Consider the following 17,217-nt stretch of genomic DNA (forward strand, 5'->3'; position numbering starts at 1 on the left):
TGGCTGTAAAGTCAAATCACCCAGGGAACATTTAAAAATACCCACCCTGGACCCGTTCCCAGAGATTCTGTTTTAGCTGGTCTGGGAGGGCCAGATAAGGCATCACACTGATTTTTTTTTAAAGCTCCTTAGGTGACAAATATACTGACTACTGCTACCAACAAACTGGGTACCTGGCTATTACATACCCCCACCAAAGCACATTCCATACAGGGAGAGCCCTGTACTACTTATCATTCAGCCTGTTACTTTTGCCTGAAACATCACAGGGGCACTAAAGATTTGAAAAAGGGAGTGACATGAGGACTCCAATAGGTTTAGGCTTTGAATCCCAGTTCCACCATTTCTTAGCCTATGACCCTGGAAAATTCTCAGCCTCCATTTTACCAGATTAACAGCGCCTTCCTCATAGCATTGATGTGTGAGATTAAATGAGAATTCATACGGAAGTATTGATATTAAGAGCTATAGTAAACAGACTTATACTATGAAAAAGAAGAAATTACCAGAGGACAGGATGAATAAAATTTATTAGAGAAACAAAATCAAAAGGCCCCAATAATAATTCCAATAATATACTGGAAATCAAGTATTTTTAAAATTTTAAATAGCTATTTGGGGGGTTCCCCCCCCCGTTTTTTAATAGAGATAAAATATACATAACAAAATTTACCAGTTAACCATTTTTAAGTAATAGTTCAGTAATGTTAAATACATTCTTAATGTTATGCACCTATCATCACCAACCACTTCCAAACTCTTTTCATTCTGTAAAACTGAAACATTATACCTATTAAACAATAACATATAGCTATTTGTTTTAAGGGACTGTAACTGGAAGAAAAAAGTACTACTATGAGAAGTACATTAACACCTGAAAGAAACAGATTTGGAAAAAATGAAGCAATCAGTGTTAGTTGCTTGTCTTTGAGGAAATACCACAGGATATTACTGTGAAGATACCCAGGAGGTAGCTGAACAAATGAAACTGGAGCTCAGCAAAGAATCACCTTGTTCAAAATCTCTACATTCTAAAATCCTCCTTCCTGACTATGTGTTCTCTCCTAACTGCCTCTGCTGCTGCTAAGTCACCTCTACTCCCCTAATTATGCTGAATCTCCTGAATCTCTGGATTTCATAATACTGAGGTTAGAGGTCTCAGTATGGCAACATCTACCATATCACTTGATTCAAAGAATGTTTTGAAAATTTCTGTATTACTGGTCAACAATTAAAAATCATGAGATTTCACATTTCAATTTTCAGACAGTCTTGAAAATTGGAAATATCTGAGGGAAAAATGTGACCATGTTCCCACATAGAAACAATTAACTAAAGAGCAGTTGACACTTCTAAACAGGGAAGGAGTTGGATTGCCAACTCAGAAGGAGTTGCTTCTGAGTGTGTGACCTCTGGGGACCAGCCCATGTTTCTCTTTTTTTAGCCTCAGAGTTCACAGGTTACCTCTCAGCCTCACCTATGACCCTACCCAGCCCAGAGCCCCAAAGGCAAGTCGGTTTTGTTTTTGAACCATATGTATTACAATCATACAAACACTGGGCACAGAGGTGGAGAAACAAAGATGAAATGAATGCACTCTGCACTTGGTCTATCCTCCTCAGTCTCATTTCCAGGCATTCTCCAATTCCACCAGCCACACATGCGTTCCCCACTTTCAGGCCTGTGCACATGCTGTTCTCTCTGCCTGTCCCCACAACTAAGCCCAAAGTCCCTTCTCCGAACAATCCTTCACATGTCGAATGACATTTCCTCAGAGACACAGTCTCAGGTTCCCCTTAGTAGATTAAATGAGCCCCCTTTCACAAGTTCCCACAGCAGTCTCCCCTTATTTTTTACAGTGAACAGAATACAGTGAACATACTTTCTCCATGTCTACCTCGGAGACCAGGGGCTTAATCTTGTTCACCACTGACTTTCCAGCATATGCCACAGCTGGTCAAGTGCCCCACAAAACTTTCAATAGATCCGCTAAGCACCTGTTCTTCAAATATGCCCACCCAGCTTCCCCTCAATTCACTTCCTTTACTGCGGCTTCCAGAGTAGAAAAAGACAGGGTATTGGAAATCCTCTTCTTAAACTTCAAATGGTTTTAAGCAGGAGGTGATAGCATCAAATTCGTGTTTTTAAGGGCTTATGCGGACTGCAGCGTGTAAAAGAAAAAATGGAAGGAGTGGATGTGGGGAGTCCTGTCAGATTATTTCAGTTTACTTCTATTCCACTTCCAGAAGAACCTGGATTTACACAGCCATCTGGCTTTCTCGGTTGCCACACTTCACGGTACTCTCCATGCCTTCGTACATAAAGTGGCACAATACCGCGAAACCTCCGGACCAGCTGGTCTCCACGCGCCCGGTAACGTTCTCCTCCTCCCCACTGTGACACCCCGACACCCTAAATTCCCTAGGACTCTACCAGCTGAGGACACACTCGGCGCAGTCAAGCCCGTCCTACCCGAGGTCGCACATGGGCCGCTCCGGGGTCAATGGTTCTTTGGAAGACCAAGAAGAGAACCGAATCAAGAAAGTAGCTAAGGCGGAGGAGGATAGCTAAGAAGGAAGGAGCGAAAAGAGAAGGCACCCTAAGAGGTGGCGCCTGGCCAGGGAACCGAGAACAACAGGGAACAAGGTTTACCAAAGCGAATCCTCGAACACTCCCACTACAGCTTCCCTCAGCGCCTCAACTACCGGCTTATCCGAGCCACGCCACTTGTGCGTCAAAGAAAACGATTTATTCCTGCGACCAGCTTTAGAAACCACCCGCTACTTTCAACCAGGCGGGCCAATCACCACAGTGAGGCCTTCAATCAAGAGTCACGCTCCTATTGGCCAATAACATTGAAGGCGCTACCTTTCAAACCCAGCTCTGATTGGCCTATAATCCCGGAATAGGCGTTAACCTCAGGAAGGCAATGACAAGATGGCGTCCCTGGATCGAGTGAAGGTACTGGTTTTGGGAGACTCAGGTGAGCACCTTAACACAACCCTGGGGCTCCCGACACTTTTGAGTTATCCGAAAATCCTACCCTTTCACTCTCCCTCCATTGACCCACCGACTAACTGATTCCGGCTCGTGCTGAATTCCTTCTTAAGTCTTAAAGACTACACTTCCCAGAGGACTTTGCTCAATTTAACGGAGCGGCAGCGTCGTCCGGGTGGGGGGCGCGGAGCCGGGGCGTTTTCTCTGCTTTCGCAGGTTTCTGCGTCGGTTTCCAGGGTGACAGAAGCCCAGAGATTCTTTGTTTTAAAAGATGTGCAGATACTGAGTGCTGAATTGAGCGCCGGGCTGAGACAAGCGCGGACCTTGCCTTTGGGAGATTTTAATTAAGGAAATCAAACATGCACTAGGAAGAATGACACTGTTCCAAGTATTATTGACACTGTTCCAAACTTTGCAGGTATTAACTCATTTAACCCTGAGATCAGTCCTATTATACCATCTTACAAATGATAAAGTGAGGCGGAGAGATGTATGGCTTATGATATTTACATTGTAAATGACGGAACTGGTTTGAGCTGCAAGTCTACGTATCCAAAACACCAACCCATACTATTTCATGAAATAACAGGTGGTAGTCCTGTTTTACTTTCAGCTGCATTTCTCTTTTCTTTGTTCTCTTTAATCTTAATTGAAAACCTATTATGTTTAGGTTTTTGAAACATATTATGTGCTAGGCTGTAAGAAATAGAAATTTTAAGATAGAGGCCATATTGTGAAACAGCTGGAACCATGCTGAGCCCAGCTTAATCCTAGTGTTAAAATTCTTACCTTGGACGCTTGAGAACTGGAATTGAAATCTGTGTTTCTCTATCCCCTTCACTATCTTTCTGTTTCTCCTAGCCTCCATTCCTAATCTTCGTAAGAACCTGGAATAGATGACATCCTTGCTTTTCGTGTGGTGGTGGTGGTGGTGGTGGTGGTTTAGTCGATAAGTTGTGTCCGACCCTTACTACCCCCGTGGACTGTATGTGGCCCGCCAGGCTCCTCTGTCCGGGGGATTTCCCAGGCAAGCATACTGGAGTGGGTTGCCATTCCCTACCCCAGGGCATCTTCCCGACCCAGGGATCAAACCGGCGTCTCTTGCATCTCCTGCATTGCAGACAGATTCTTTACCTCTGAGCCACCAGGGCAGCCTGGTGCATTTCATAGATGTACTTTTCTAAATTGACCTTTGGATATTTGCTACGAGCAAAAACATTGTGTCAGATGCTTGAAGGTGGAGAGGACGTACTCCAAAGAGCTTGAAAATTAGCCTTACCAAATGGAGTAAAATTGCTGTGGGGAGGAGTTTGAGTACCTTTTCAGATTACCTGAAGATTATTTTGCATTACAAAATATTTTACAGAGAGCATTATTTAATATTCCCTTCAGAAAGTTGCATAATGAAACCCTGTGAACATAATCCAGTTTATGTCAACTTTAGTTTTTTAGCTTTAAGTGATACTGAAGTTAATTTAATAAAAGCATTCAGTTTCACAGATAAAGAAAGCAGTGTTGGTCTAAATGGACCTCACAAGAGTATCACCAAGTAGGTTTTAGAAGAATCCAGAGTTAACACTTCCCAGTTGGCGCTTGTGATGAAGAACACACATGCCAATCCAGGAGACATAAGAGACCTGGCTTCCATCCCTGGGTCAGGAAGATCCCCTGGAGGAGGAAATGGCAACCCACTCCAGTATTCTTACCTGGAGAGTTCCCGAGACAGAGGAGCCTGGTGGGCCACAGTCAGTGGGATCTCAAAGAGTCAGACAGGACTGAAGCAACTTAGCACAGCACAGCACAGAGCTAACACAGTTTTTCATGACACGTAAAAGTGGGTGCTCTCTGTCATTTTTTAATTCCCTTTCTACTGCATGTAGCAACCCCTTCATGTTGACATCTTGTGGAAACTGTCCATTCCCCCACCCCAATTTTTAAATACCTATTACACATAACACTGAGTTAAGTGGTAGGGATATATCTGTGGAATCAAGGCATTATGCAACAGGGTTGAATTGGCTGCTCTATTAAATGTGGAAAAGTGATCCAGCAATTATCAATAGAAAACTTTTTAAAATTATTCTTATAGTTTAGTTGTAAAACAGAAGACATAGCCCTACCCACCAGGAAAGTGATTGATCCTGTCACACATTCACTGAAGTTAGGCTTTATTTGCAGTCAGTTCTTGTCTTTTTATAATTCCCTTTTAACAGTGATTTGCTATCTGACAGATTAGAATAGACTTTTTACACTTCATCTGCCTTTGTATTTAAACTTCAAAGTTTACTTTTGAATAAAGGCTTATTTTTCCCTGTGAAATTTTGAGGGTTTCACAAATATATAAAGGAATGACTTTGGATTTAGAAATCTGTTTGTATGCCATAGAGTTACTTGATAATTGAGTAAGGAATTCTGAAAATCTAACACGCGCATACTCTTTTCTCTTTGTTCCTTTGGTATAAGGAATGATCTTAACACATTACCAACTCTGTTTGGCCCTGGCATTTATTTGATTATTTTGAACTTTTTTACCCAGCAAGTCAAGTGCTTTCTTTTGATCTAAGTTAGTTCTATTGATGAAAACATAGAATTAGAACCTCCTTAAATTCTTAAAGTTAGCCACTATTCTTAGCACTTAAGTTGTTCTTACTGTGTAACAAGTTCATCCCGTGTTAGCTAACTCTTGTCACCCAAAACACCCAAAAGGTAGTTCATGGAGAGCTATAAAATATTATTGCATAGAAATTTTTACTTTGACAGAGTTAAATTTAACTTGAAATTCAAGCCTTGTATAAAGCTGATAACTAAATGCCTAGCTATGTGCCTCCAACATAAACAAGCCTACTTGTAAACACAAAAATCAATATTCCCTAAAGGTAATAGATAGCAGATGCAATGCGATGAATAAAGACAAAGCTCAGTTTGAGTATTCAAAATTCTTCCTTGCTTGTATATAAAAGTAGTAAATGAAAGGGAAATCTGAGAATATGTTTGGTTCAATTACATGAGCATCTATTATATGAAAAGGTCACTAAAACCCAGTAGATAAATGGGTAGAGCGTGTCAATAGATAATTAATAAGAGAGGAAAAGCAACTGGCTTGCAAAGATGAGCATGTGTATCTTTACCAGAAGGTAAGCAAATGCAGACTAAAACAAAAATGTCACTTTTTTTCCTCTTATAAACTAACAAAGATGAAAAAGCAACCGCACACTGTTGAGGTGCAGTAAGACCTGCAGTCTTGTGTATATGGCTGGTGGCAGAGTAACGAGATACAAGTCGTCAGTGTAAATCAAGAACTTTAAATGTTCATTTCCTTTTACATATTAATTTCATTTCTTGGAAGGTATACTAACAAAATAATTTTAAACAAAAGTTTAAACAAACCTTTTCTTAGTATAGTGAAAAGTTCAAAGCACCCTAATATCTAATAATGAGAAAATGTTTAAATCATTATGTCTACTCTCTGAACTTGGAGACATTAAAAATATTTCTGAAGATTCTGTAAGAACATGGAAATTTTTAGCCAATAAATAAGTACTAATTGAGACCCTATTCTTTGTACTAGAAATAAAAAATAAGTAAAACCCAGTCCCAGGCCTCAAAGAACTTAAAATTAAGCAGCAAGAATAAAATCTAAACAAGCAAATATCATAGTGTATTTTAAGTGCTCTATGGGAGAGTGAACAGTGGAGCTGCAGAGGATGATGAATGATGTGCTTAGTTCTGCCCGTATAGAATATGAAAAGACTTTTTATATAGAATGATGCTGAGTCTTGAAAGATTAATTCATCAGGCCAATGGGAGAGGGGAAATGGAGAGGCTGGGTAGAATATTTCAGACAAAACCAGCTGTGTAAACAAAGGCTTATGTTTCTTTTTTTTTAAGTACCTGCATTGCATCACTCAGTCTGACTCTTTGCGAGCCCATGGGCTGTAGCCCACCAGGCTCCTCTGTCTATGGGATTCTCCAGGCAAGAATACTGGAGTAGGTAGCCATTCCCTTCTCCAGGGGATCTGTCCTGGTTCTCCAGCACTGCGGGCAGATTCTTTACTGTCTGAGCTACCAGGGCACTTCCGAGGTGGCGCTAGTGGTAAAAGAATCTGCCTGACAGTGCAGGAGATGCAATAGACTTGGGTTCCATCCCTGGGTTGGGAAGATCACCAGGAGAAGGGAATGGCAGCCCACTCCAGTATTCTTACCTGAAAAATCCTAGGGACAGAGAAGCCTGGCGGGCTACAGTCCATGGGGTCATAAAGAGTCGGACATAACTGAGGGACTGAGCACACATGCACATATATATGTTCATAATAACAACCTGCTTATAGAAAACCTCTGCTTATAATATTAAATCTGCATGCTGACAGTAGTGCTCTTCAAGTGATTTTTTTCTTCTTTTTTCTATACTTTCTACATAGTCTGAAAATAAAACTTATAATAAAAAGTGATAGGTCCATATGCAATAAGGCACACAAAGAGGTATTTTATCTTTTATAACAACTAGTGATGCATGAAGACTCGCCAAATGTGCTTGTTATAATAGCATCCTGAAATGTGTTAATTGAATGAGTAACCCTGCACACAAACGTACATGGGATAGTTCATTTCCTTTCCTCTTCCTACGGATCTCTAAACACTAGCCCTAACATTAGTAACTATATTATCCTAAACCCAGGAGATCTATAATAAAAGAAAATACTGTCCTTTGAATGGGAGAAGGTATTTGCAAATGACATATCCCATAGGGGATATCCAAAATATATAAAGAACTTATACAACTCAATATCAAAAAACAATCTAATTTTTAAAAATATGCAGAGTATCTTAAAACACATTTTTCCAAAGAAAACATACACATGAAAATATGCTCAGCGTCTCTCATCATCAGGGAAATGCAAATCAAAACCACAAAATATTGTATCACACCTGCCAGAATGACTGTCATCAAAAAGGCAACAAATGACCAGTGTTGTCCAGGATGTGGATAGAAGAGAACCTCATGTACTCGTGGTGTAATTGTAAATTGGTGTAGCCACAGAGGAAAACTATGGAAGCTCCTCATGAAATTAAAAATAGTTGCCATATGATCCAGCAACTACTTCTGGATATTTACCTGAAGAAAACAAAACACTAATTTGAAAAGAGGTATCCACCCCTATGTTCACTGCAGCATTAATGACAGTAGCTAAGATCTTGCCGTTTATGACAACATGAATGGATCTGGAAGGTTTTATACTCAGTGAAATAAGTCAAACAGAGAAAGACAAACTGCATGATCTCATTTATACGTATAATAGAATCTAAAAACAAAACAAAATGAAAACAGGCTCAAATACTGAGAACAAACTGGTGTTTGCTAGAAAGGAGCTGTGGGGAAAGGGGTAAAATAGGTACAGGGAATTGAGTTACAAACTTCTGGTTATAAATAAGTCACAGGGATGTATAGCATAGGGCATATCACAAATGGTACTGTAATAGCTTTGTATAGGGACAGATGATTACCAGACTTACTGTGGTGATCATTTTATAATGTATTTAAATGTTGTATACCTGAAACCAACATAATATTGTACATCAACTATACTTCAATAAAAAGAAAACTGCTGCCTGTAAAGAAAAAGGGCCATCATGTAGATGGAGAAAAGTTGTTCTCCTTTTCCAAAAGATAAGTCTAGGCCAAGTGATTGACTGCTTTCCAATGATCACCGTATGGGAGAACTGAAGTATCTAAATATGAATTTGTGAAATGGTGAATCCCTGTCACTGACAGTATTCAAGCCCAATCCAGAAGAGCAACTAACAGGATCTGTGAAAGGGACCTCTGCATTGGTGGTCAGTATAGAGGAGATTACCTCTAAAGTGTAAGAGTCTACAATTCTAAAATAAGCTGAATAGATGTAATCATTCCAGAGGAAAAGGATTAGTTAATTTGAAATTGCCCTGGATGAATAGTTCTCAAAGTGAGTTCCCTGGATCAGTAGCATCAACATTACCTGGGAATTTGTTAGAAGTGCAAATCTTTGGCTTCCATGACACACCTGCTGAATTGGAAGCTCTGGGGACAGGACCCAGAATTCTATGTTGTTTAGCAATTCCTTCAGAGGATTCTGATACTAAATTTGAGAGAACCAGTGTCGTTAACCATCTTCTCTATCAGTGAAGCTTATTAAATCATCGATATGGTATGAACACCCTTTAAACAACCATGCTTTGCATAACATTATTCCTGCTTAGTCTTTTCAGCATGTCTTTTATATGACTAGAGTGCTTGTATCTTTTACAGGTGTTGGGAAATCCTCCTTAGTTCATCTTCTGTGCCAGAATCAAGTGCTGGGAAATCCATCGTGGACTGTGGGCTGCTCAGTAGATGTCAGAGTATGTGTCTCTTATATTTTAGTTTTTCAGTGTCTTATTAAAGATAACCTCTTCAAACTTGTGGTCAGATTACGGCCATGTAGTCAGGACTAAATAATAAGAATAACTAGTCTTTATTAAATACCTACTGTGTGCTGGATACTATCCCCAATGTTTTAGATGTCTTTGCTTATTTAGTCTTTTTTAAACTGTGAGATATAGCTACCAAAATCAAGGCACAGAGAGGTAAAGTAACTTGATCAAATTCATTCAGTTCATAAGAAGCAGAGTCAAGATTTGATTCTCATTAGTCTGATTCCAGAGACTTCACTTTTAATTACTGTGCTATATATCTAGAGTTCACTTAATGTGCTCCATAAATAATTCTGCTTAAGCCTTTACCACTAAGATAGTCAACTTTGGCTAGAAATACAGTGTAAAGGCAAAATCTTCTAGGTCATCTGTTCCACCTCACATTTAGGAAACACAAGTGCTGTTTCCACTGCATTAACTGCCTTCCAGATATTTTGGTCTTGCTAATTCCAGCTAGTCCTGTCCAAGCCCCTATTATACTGGCATACCTTTCTCCATTGAGTTAAGAAATAATCATTAGCTCGATTGACAGCTATTATATTTTCCTTCAGTTCATTGCACCTGTTGTTCCATAGTCTGTGATATATATTGCTGAAGATTAGAAATCTTTCAGCCTAAGTATTCCTTTTAAAGATAACTTCTTCTCTCTAGTTTCTTTAGAAAAAAAATTTTTTTTTAATCTTTGATATTCTGTAGTTTTGCTGACCTATATTTGGGGGTAGGTTAGTTTTTAGTCGTCTTGATCAGAAGTTGTACACCTCATGTCTGTCTTCATTTTTCAAAATTTTTAGCTGTTGTCTGTTTGCCTTGCCTTGTTCCCTCTATCTTCTCCTTTAGAACTTCCGTTGGATGTTCGTCCTCACATATTTTAATTGCACTTTCATGTTTTCTTTTTTTTTTTTTGGATTCTTATTTATTTTATTTTTTTTTTAGCTTTTTATTTTTTTTAAATTTTATTTTATTTTTAAACTTTACATAATTGTATTAGTTTTGCCAAATATCAAAATGAATCCGCCACAGGTATACGTGTGTTCCCCATCCTGAACCCTCCTCCCTCCTCCCTCCCCATACCATCCCTCTGGGTCGTCGCAGTGCACCAGCCCCAAGCATCCAGTATCGTGCATCAAACCTGGACTGTCAACTCATTTCATACATGATAGTATACATGTTTCAATGCCATTCTCCCAAATCTTCCCACCCTCTCCCTCTCCCACAGAGTCGATAAGACTGTTCTATACATCAGTGTCTCTTTTGCTGTCTCGTATACAGGGTTATTGTTACCATCTTTCTAAATTCCATATGTATGTATTAGTGTACTGTATTGGTGTTTTTCTTTCTGGCTTACTTCACTCTGTATAATAGGCTCCAGTTTCATCCATCTCATTAGAACTGATTCAAATGAATTCTTTTTAATGGCTGAGTAATACTCCATTGTGTATATGTACCATAGCTTTCTTATCCATTCATCTGCTGATGGACATCTAGGTTGCTTCCATGTCCTGGCTATTATAAACAGTGCTGCGATGAACATTGGGGTACACGTGTCTCTTTCCCTTCTGGTTTCCTCAGTGTGTATGCCCAGCAGTGGGATTGCTGGATCATAAGGCAGTTCTATTTCCAGTCTTTTAAGGAATCTCCACACTGTTCTCCATAGTGGCTGTACTAGTTTGCATTCCCACCAACAGTGTAAGAGGGTTCCCTTTTCTCCACACCCTCTCCAGCATTTATTGCTTGTAGACTTTTGGATCGCAGCCATTCTGACTGGCGTGAAAATGGTACCTCATAGTGGTTTTGATTTGCATTTCTCTGATAATGAGTGATGTTGAGCATCTTTTCATGTGTTTGTTAGCCATCTGTATGTCTTCTTTGGAGAAATGTCTATTTAGTTCTTTGGCCCATTTTTTGATTGGGTCACTTATTTTTCTGGAATTGAGCTGTAGGAGTTGCTTGTATATTTTTGAGATTAATTGTTTGTCAGTTGCTTCATTTGCTATTATTTTCTCCCATTCTGAAGGCTGTCTTTTTACCTTGCTTATAGTTTCCTTTGTTGTGCAGAAGCTTTTAAGTTTAATTAGGTCCCATTTGTTTATTTTTGCTTTTATTTCCAATATTCTGGGAGGTGGGTCATAGAGGATCCTGCTGTGATGTATGTCGGAGAGTGTTTTGCCTATGTTCTCCTCTAGGAGTTTTATAGTTTCTGGTCTTAAGTTTAGATCTTTAATCCATTTGGAGTTTATTTTTGTGTATGGTGTTAGGAAGTGTTCTAGTTTCATTCTTTTACAAGTGGTTGACCAATTTTCCCAGCACCACTTGTTAAAGAGATTGTCTTTTCTCCATTGTATATTCTTGCCTCCTTTGTCAAAGATAAGGTGTCCATATGTGCGTGGATTTATCTCTGGGCTTTCTATTTTGTTCCGTTGATCTATATTTCTGTCTTTGTGCCAGTACCATACTGTCTTGATGACTGTGGCTTTGTAGTAGAGCCTGAAGTCAGGCAGGTTGATTCCTCCTTTCCATACTTCTTTCTCAAGATTGCTTTGGCTATTCGAGGTTTTTTGTATTTCCATACAAATTGTGAAATTATTTGTTCTAGCTCTGTGAAGAATACTGTTGGTAGCTTGATAGGGATTGCATTGAATCTATAGATTGCTTTGGGTAGTATACTCATTTTCACTATATTGATTCTTCCAATCCATGAACATGGTATATTTCTCCATCTATTAGTGTCCTCTTTGATTTCTTTCACCAGTGTTTTATAGTTTTCTATATATAGGTCTTTAGTTTCTTTAGGTATATATATTCCTAAGTATTTTATTCTTTCCGTTGCAATGGTGAATGGGATTGTTTCCTTAATTTCTCTTTCTGTTTTCTCATTACTAGTGTATAGGAATGCAAGGGATTTCTGTGTGCTGATTTTATATCCTGCAACTTTACTATAATCATTGATTAGTTCTAGTAATTTTCTGGTGGAGTCTTTAGGGTTTTCTATGTAGAGGATCATGTCGTCTGCAAACAGTGAGAGTTTTACTTCTTCTTTTCCAATTTGGATTTCTTTTATTTCTTTTTCTGCTCTGATTGCTGTGGCCAAAACTTCCAAAACTATGTTGAATAGTAATGGTGAAAGTGGGCACCCTTGTCTTGTTCCTGACTTTAGAGGAAATGCTTTCAATTTTTCACCATTGAGGATAATGTTTGCTGTGGGTTTGTCATATATAGCTTTTATTATGCTGAGGTATGTTCCTTCTATTCCTGCTTTCTGGAGAGTTTTTATCATAAATGGATGTCGAATTTTGTCAAAGGCTTTCTCTGCATCTATTGAGATAATCATATGGTTTTTATTTTTCAATTTGTTAATGTGGTGTATTACATTGATTGATTTGCGGATATTGAAGAATCCTTGCATCCCTGGGATAAAGTCCACTTGGTCATGGTGTATGATCTTTTTAATGTGTTGTTGGGTTCTGATTGCTAGAATTTTGTTAAGGATTTTTGCATCTATGTTCATCAGTGATATTGGCCTGTAGTTTTCTTTTTTTGTGGGATCTTTGTCTAGTTTTGGTATTAGGGTGATGGTGGCCTCATAGAATGGGTTTGGAAGTTTACCTTCCTCTGCAATTTTCTGGAAGAGTTTGAGTAGGATAGGTGTCAGCTCTTCTCTAAATTTTTGGTAGAATTCAGCTGTGAAGCCGTCTGGACCTGGGCTTTTGTTTGCTGGAAGATTTTTGATTACAGTTTCAATTTCCATGCTTGTGATGGGTCTGTTAAGTGTTTGTATTTCTTCCTGGTCCAGTTTTGGAAAGTTGTACTTTTCTAAGAATTTGTCCATTTCTTCCACGTTGTCCATTTTATTGGCATATAATTGTTAATAGTAGTCTCTTATGATCCTTTGTATTTCTGTGTTGTCTGTTGTGATCTCTCCATTTTCATTTCTAATTTTATTGATTTGATCTTTCTCCCTTTGTTTCTTGATGAGTCTGGCTAATGGTTTGTCAATTTTATTTATCCTTTCAAAGAACCAGCTTTTGGCTTTGTTGATTTTTGCTATGGTCTCTTTTGTTTCTTTTGCATTTATTTCTGCCCTAATTTTTAAGATCTCTTTCCTTCTACTAACCCTGGGGTTCTTCATTTCTTCCTTTTCTAGTTGCTTTAGGTGTAGAGTTAGGTTATTTATTTGACTTTTTTCTTGTTTCTTGAGGTATGCCTGTATTGCTATGAACTTTCCCCTTAGGACTGCTTTTACAGTGTCCCACAGGTTTTGGGTTGTTGTGTTTTCATTTTCATTGGTTTCTATGCAAATTTTGATTTCTTTTTTGATTTCTTCTGTGATTTGTTGATTATTCAGCAGCGTGTTGTTCAGCCTCCATATGTTGGAATTTTTAATAGTTTTTCTTCTGTAATTGACATCTAATCTTACTGCATTGTGGTCAGAAAAGATGCTTGGAATGATTTCTATTTTTTTGAATTTACCAAGGCTAGCTTTATGGCCCAGGATGTGATCTATCCTGGAGAAGGTTCCATGTGCGCTTGAGAAAAAGGTGAAATTCATTGTTTTGGGATGAAATGTCCTATAGATATCAATTAGGTCTAACTGGTCTATTGTATCGTTTAAAGTTTGTGTTTCCATGTTAATTTTCTGTTTAGTTGATCTATCCATAGGTGTGAGTGGGGTATTAAAGTCTCCCACTATTATTGTGTTATTGTTAATTTCTTTTTTCATACTTGTTAGCATTTGCCTTACATATTGTGGTGCTCCCGTGTTGGGTGCATATATATTTATAATTGTTATATCTTCTTCTTGGATTGATCCTTTGATCATTATGTAGTGACCTTCTTTGTCTCTTTTTACAGCCTTTGTTTTAAAGTCTATTTTATCTGATATGAGTATTGCTACTCCTGCTTTCTTTTGGTCCCTATTTGCATGGAAAATCTTCTTCCAGCCCTTCACTTTCAGTCTGTATGTGTCCCCTGTTTTTAGGTGGGTCTCTTGTAGACAACATATGTAGGGGTCTTGTTTTTGTATCCATTCAGCCAGTCTTTGTCTTTTGGTTGGGGCATTCAACTCATTTACATTTAAGGTAATTACTGATAAGTATGATCCCGTTGCCATTTACTTTGTTGTTTTGGGTTCGAATTTATACACTGTTTTTGTGTTTCCTGTCTAGAGAATATCCTTTAGTATTTGTTGGAGAGCTGGTTTGGTGGTGCTGAATTCTCTCAGCTTTTGCTTGTCTGTAAAGCATTTGATTTCTCCTTCATATTTGAATGAGATCCTTGCTGGGTACAATAATCTGGGCTGTAGGTTATTTTCTTTCATCACTTTAAGTATGTCTTGCCATTCCCTCCTGGCTTGAAGGGTTTCTATTGAAAGATCAACTGTTATCCTTATGGGAATTCCCTTGTGTGTTATTTGTTGTTTTTCCCTTGCTGCTTTTAATATTTGTTCTTTGTGTTTGATCTTTGTTAATTTGATTAATATATGTCTTGGGATGTTTTGCTTTCCTTCCCCATTTTAGAGAAGTTTTCAACTATTATCTCCTCAAGTATTTTCTCATGGTCTTTCTTTTTGTCTTCTTCTTCTGGACCCCTATGATTCGAATGTTGTAGCGTTTAATATTGTCCTGGAGGTCTCTGAGATTGTCCTCATTTCTTTTAATTTGTTTTTCTTTTATCCTCTCTGATTCATTTATTTTGACCATTCTATCTTCTAATTCACTAATCCTATCTTCTGCCTCTGTTATTCTACTATTTGTTGCCTCCAGAGTGTTTTTAATTTCATTTATTGCATTATTCATTATATATTGACTCTTTTTTATTTCTTCTAGGTCCTTGTTAAACCTTTCTTGCATCTTCTCAATCCTTGTCTCCAGGCTATTTGTCTGTGATTCCATTTTGATTTCAAGATTTTGGATCAATTTCACTATCATTATTCGGAATTCTTTATCAGGTAGATTCCCTATCTCTTCCTCTTTTGTTTGGTTTGGTGGGCATTTATCCTGTTCCTTTATCTGCTGGGTATTCCTCTGTTTCTTCATCTTGTTTAAATTGCTGAGTTTGGGGTGTCCTTTCTGTATCCTGGCAGTTTGTGGAGTTCTCTTTATTGTGGCGTTTCCTCACTGTGTGTGGGTTTGTACAGGTGGCTTGTCAAGGTTTCTTGGTTAGGGAAGCTTGTGTCAGTATTCTGGTGGTGGAGCTGTATTTCTTCTCTCTGGAGTGCAGTGAAGTGTCCAGTAATGAGTTATCAGATGTCTATGGTTTTGGGGTGACTTTGGGCAGCCTGTATCTTGGAGCTCAGGGCTGTGTTCCTTTGTTGCTGGAGAATTTGTTTGGTATGTCTTGCCCTGGAACTTGTTGGCCCTTGTGTGGTGCTTGCTTTCGGTGTAGGTATGGAGGCATTTGATGAGCTCCTGTCAATTAATGTTCCCTGGAGTCAGGAGTTCCCTGGAGTCAGGGTTTGGACTTAAGCCTCCTGCTTCCAGTTATCGGTCTTATTTTTACAGTAGTTTCAAAACTTCTCCTTCTATACAGCACCATTGATAAAACATCTACGTTAAAGATGAAAAGTTTCTCCGCCATGAGGGTCACCCAGAGAGGTTCACAGCATTACATGGAGAAGAGAAGAGGGAGGAGGGAGTTAGAGGTGACCCGGATGAGATGAGGTGGAATCAATAGAGGAGAGAGTGGGCTAGCTAGTAATCACTTCCTTATGTGCACTCCACAACTGGACCGCTCAGAGATGTTCACGGAGTTATACAGAGAAGAGAAGAAGGAGGAAGGAGACAGAGGTGGCCAGGAGGAAAAAAGTGGGGAATTAAAAGGAGGAAGACAGATCCAGCCAGTAATCAGTTCCCTAAGTGTTCTCCACAGTCTGGAACACACAGAAATTCACAGAGTTGGGTAGAGTAGAGAGGGGTTAGGGAGGAGACACAGGCGACCTGGTGGAGAAAAAGAAGAGTCCAAAAGGAGAGAGAGCAGTCAAGCCAGTAATCTCTCTCCCTAGTGGAAAATGGGTACTGAAGATTGGGTTCTTAAAGGTACAAAATTGGTAACAAATACATAAACGCAAAAATTAAAAATCTAGAGTAGAGTTTGGAATTTCAAAAATACAATGTTAAAGAAAAGAAGAAGGAAAAGAAAGAGAGAAAAAAAAAAAAGTCGCAAAAATTATAAAGAAAACATAGGTATAAAATTGATAACAAATACCAGAAAGCAAAAGTTAAAAATCTAGAGTAGAGTTTGGAATTTCAAAAATACAGTGTTAAAAAAAAAGAAGAAAAAGAGAGAAAAAAACAAACAAAAACAAAGTCACAAAAATTATAAAGAAAATATAGGTACAAAATTGATAACAAATACCAAAAAGCATAAATTAAAAATCTAGAGTTGAGTTTGGAATTTCAGGTATACAATGTTATATAAAAGAAGAAGAGAAAGAAAGAGAGAAAAAAAAGTCACAAAAATTATAAAAAGAAAAAAAATATAGGTACAAAATTGATAACAAATACCAAAAAGCTAAAATTAAAAATCTAGAGTAGAGTTTGGAATTTCAAAAATACAATGTTAAAGAAAAGAAGAAAAAAAAAAAAGGTCAAAAAAATTATAAAAAATATATATATGAAGTTTGCTTTAAAAAAATAGGGTCTTTTTTTTTGTTTGCAAAGTAATAGTAGGTTATAAAAGTGAAAATTAAAGGAATAATAGAGGACTTAAATTTTTTTTTTAATTTAAAAAAAGAAAGAAAGAATGATCGTAAAAATAGTAAAAATATATCTAGGACTT

The 17,217-nt window shown here is 38.2% G+C and overlaps 2 protein-coding genes across 13 annotated transcripts in view; one reads left to right on the forward strand and one right to left on the reverse strand.

The window, feature by feature from the left end:
* Positions 1-17,217, reverse strand: part of GTF2E1 (general transcription factor IIE subunit 1) — a 56,141-nt gene that overhangs the window by 37,522 nt on the left and 1,402 nt on the right. For 4 of the 9 annotated variants that reach the window (XM_086404145.1, XM_086404204.1, XM_086404223.1 and 1 more), the window contains exon 1: positions 2,653-2,703. The exons of 2 other annotated variants lie outside the window; for them this stretch is intronic. The gene's annotated coding sequence lies outside the window, so the exon portion shown is untranslated. Of the gene's footprint in view, positions 1-2,472; positions 2,704-17,217 lie in introns of those variants that run through there. 3 more of the 9 variants (XM_086404154.1, XM_086404184.1, XM_086404213.1) reach the window with 1 other exon arrangement.
* Positions 2,929-17,217, forward strand: part of RABL3 (RAB, member of RAS oncogene family like 3) — a 46,286-nt gene continuing 31,997 nt past the window's right edge. For 3 of the 4 annotated variants that reach the window (XR_015164911.1, XR_015164916.1, XM_086404235.1), the window contains exons 1-2: positions 2,929-2,983; positions 9,281-9,372. Coding sequence is in view for 2 of the 4 variants with exons in the window: in XM_086404235.1 (XP_086260361.1) it covers positions 2,938-2,983; positions 9,281-9,372 (138 nt within the window). In the remaining 2 variants the exon portion in view is untranslated. The remainder of the gene's footprint in view (positions 2,984-9,280; positions 9,373-17,217) is intronic. The other variant, XM_086404248.1, reaches the window with a different exon arrangement.

This window comes from Bos grunniens, chromosome 1, assembly GCF_055505025.1.
Source record: "Bos grunniens cultivar Pamir isolate PY7600 chromosome 1, Bosgru_T2T1.0, whole genome shotgun sequence".
NCBI lineage: Eukaryota > Metazoa > Chordata > Mammalia > Artiodactyla > Bovidae > Bos > Bos grunniens.